Source organism: Seriola lalandi, unplaced genomic scaffold, assembly GCF_002814215.2.
Source record: "Seriola lalandi dorsalis isolate HSWRI2012SDOR001 ecotype SW California unplaced genomic scaffold, Sedor1 jcf7180002052110, whole genome shotgun sequence".
Taxonomy (NCBI): domain Eukaryota; kingdom Metazoa; phylum Chordata; class Actinopteri; order Carangiformes; family Carangidae; genus Seriola; species Seriola lalandi.
In genome coordinates, this window is record NW_019522663.1 from 5,092 (window position 1) to 6,027 (window position 936).

The 936-nt window shown below is 51.0% G+C and overlaps 1 protein-coding gene across 1 annotated transcript in view; it reads right to left on the reverse strand.

Annotated features, from left to right (window-relative positions):
- Positions 1–174: 174 nt before the first annotated feature.
- Positions 175–936, reverse strand: part of LOC111649957 (steroid receptor RNA activator 1-like) — a 2,585-nt gene continuing 1,823 nt past the window's right edge. The window contains exons 3-5 of the mRNA XM_023399662.2: positions 917–929; positions 726–834; positions 175–623 (exon numbers count right to left, since the gene is read on the reverse strand). Of these exons, the coding sequence (XP_023255430.1) occupies positions 388–623; positions 726–834; positions 917–929 (358 nt within the window). The 3' untranslated portion in view covers positions 175–387. The remainder of the gene's footprint in view (positions 624–725; positions 835–916; positions 930–936) is intronic.

The following is a 936-nucleotide window of genomic DNA, read 5'->3' on the forward strand; positions in this document are numbered from 1 at the left end:
CCTCTACAGGTGATCCTACCTGCTCAACTAAAGTCCCTTAGAGGCAGACCAGGTGTTCAGGGCAGGACCACCTGTCTCCCTGTTTCCCATCAGAACCGTCAAATGATGTTGAAGCTGTTTTAAGGTCAAATATTTTCATAATGTTGCTTTAATGTCCAAAGTTCAGGATTCAGAGACTGGAGTCCCGAGTCCAGATACAGTCTAGTCCAGAACAGGAGAACAGTAAGTCTGTTCCTGCCGACCTCCTACCCGCCCCTGGGGCTCTGACCTTTGACCCTCTGCTGAAGTGTGACGTAAGGATTATCAACACCAGTTCATTAGAAGAGTTACAGTTTGTCAAGAGAAGACAGAAACCTGCTGGAGAGAGAGTCCTGCAGGACTAAAGGGTCAGGACTGGGAAACTGGATCCTGGACTGGTTCTGCAGAGTCCTGGACTGGTTCTGCAGAGTCCTGGACTGGTTCTGCAGGTTTCTGCAGTGGTTCTAGGAGTTCTGGACTCAGCATTCGGGTCTCAGCAATGAGTCGTTTGACACCAACCATCCATTGACTGACCTCGGTCACATGATCGACCATCAGAGAGCGATGGATCTCATCAGCTGCATCCCAGTGACCCAACTGCAACTCTGAGAGAGAGAGACAGGTAAGAGTTCAGACAGGTGAGTGATGAGACAGGTGAGTGATGAGACAGGTGAGTGATGAGACAGGTGAGTGTTCAGACAGGTCACCTTGAGCCAGGGTGTCCATGCGTCTCCTGACAGGTAGGCTCAGTCTACCTGACCTCCAGCTGTCCTCCAGGAAGCGGAGCCTCTTTGCCACGTCATTACACACCTGATCCTGCAGACAGGTCAAAGGTCACAGAGTGAGTCCTGAACAGACTTGATACAGAGACCAGCTGGTCTGGAGGATCTGGACTCACTTTAACGGTCTGTCTGCAGA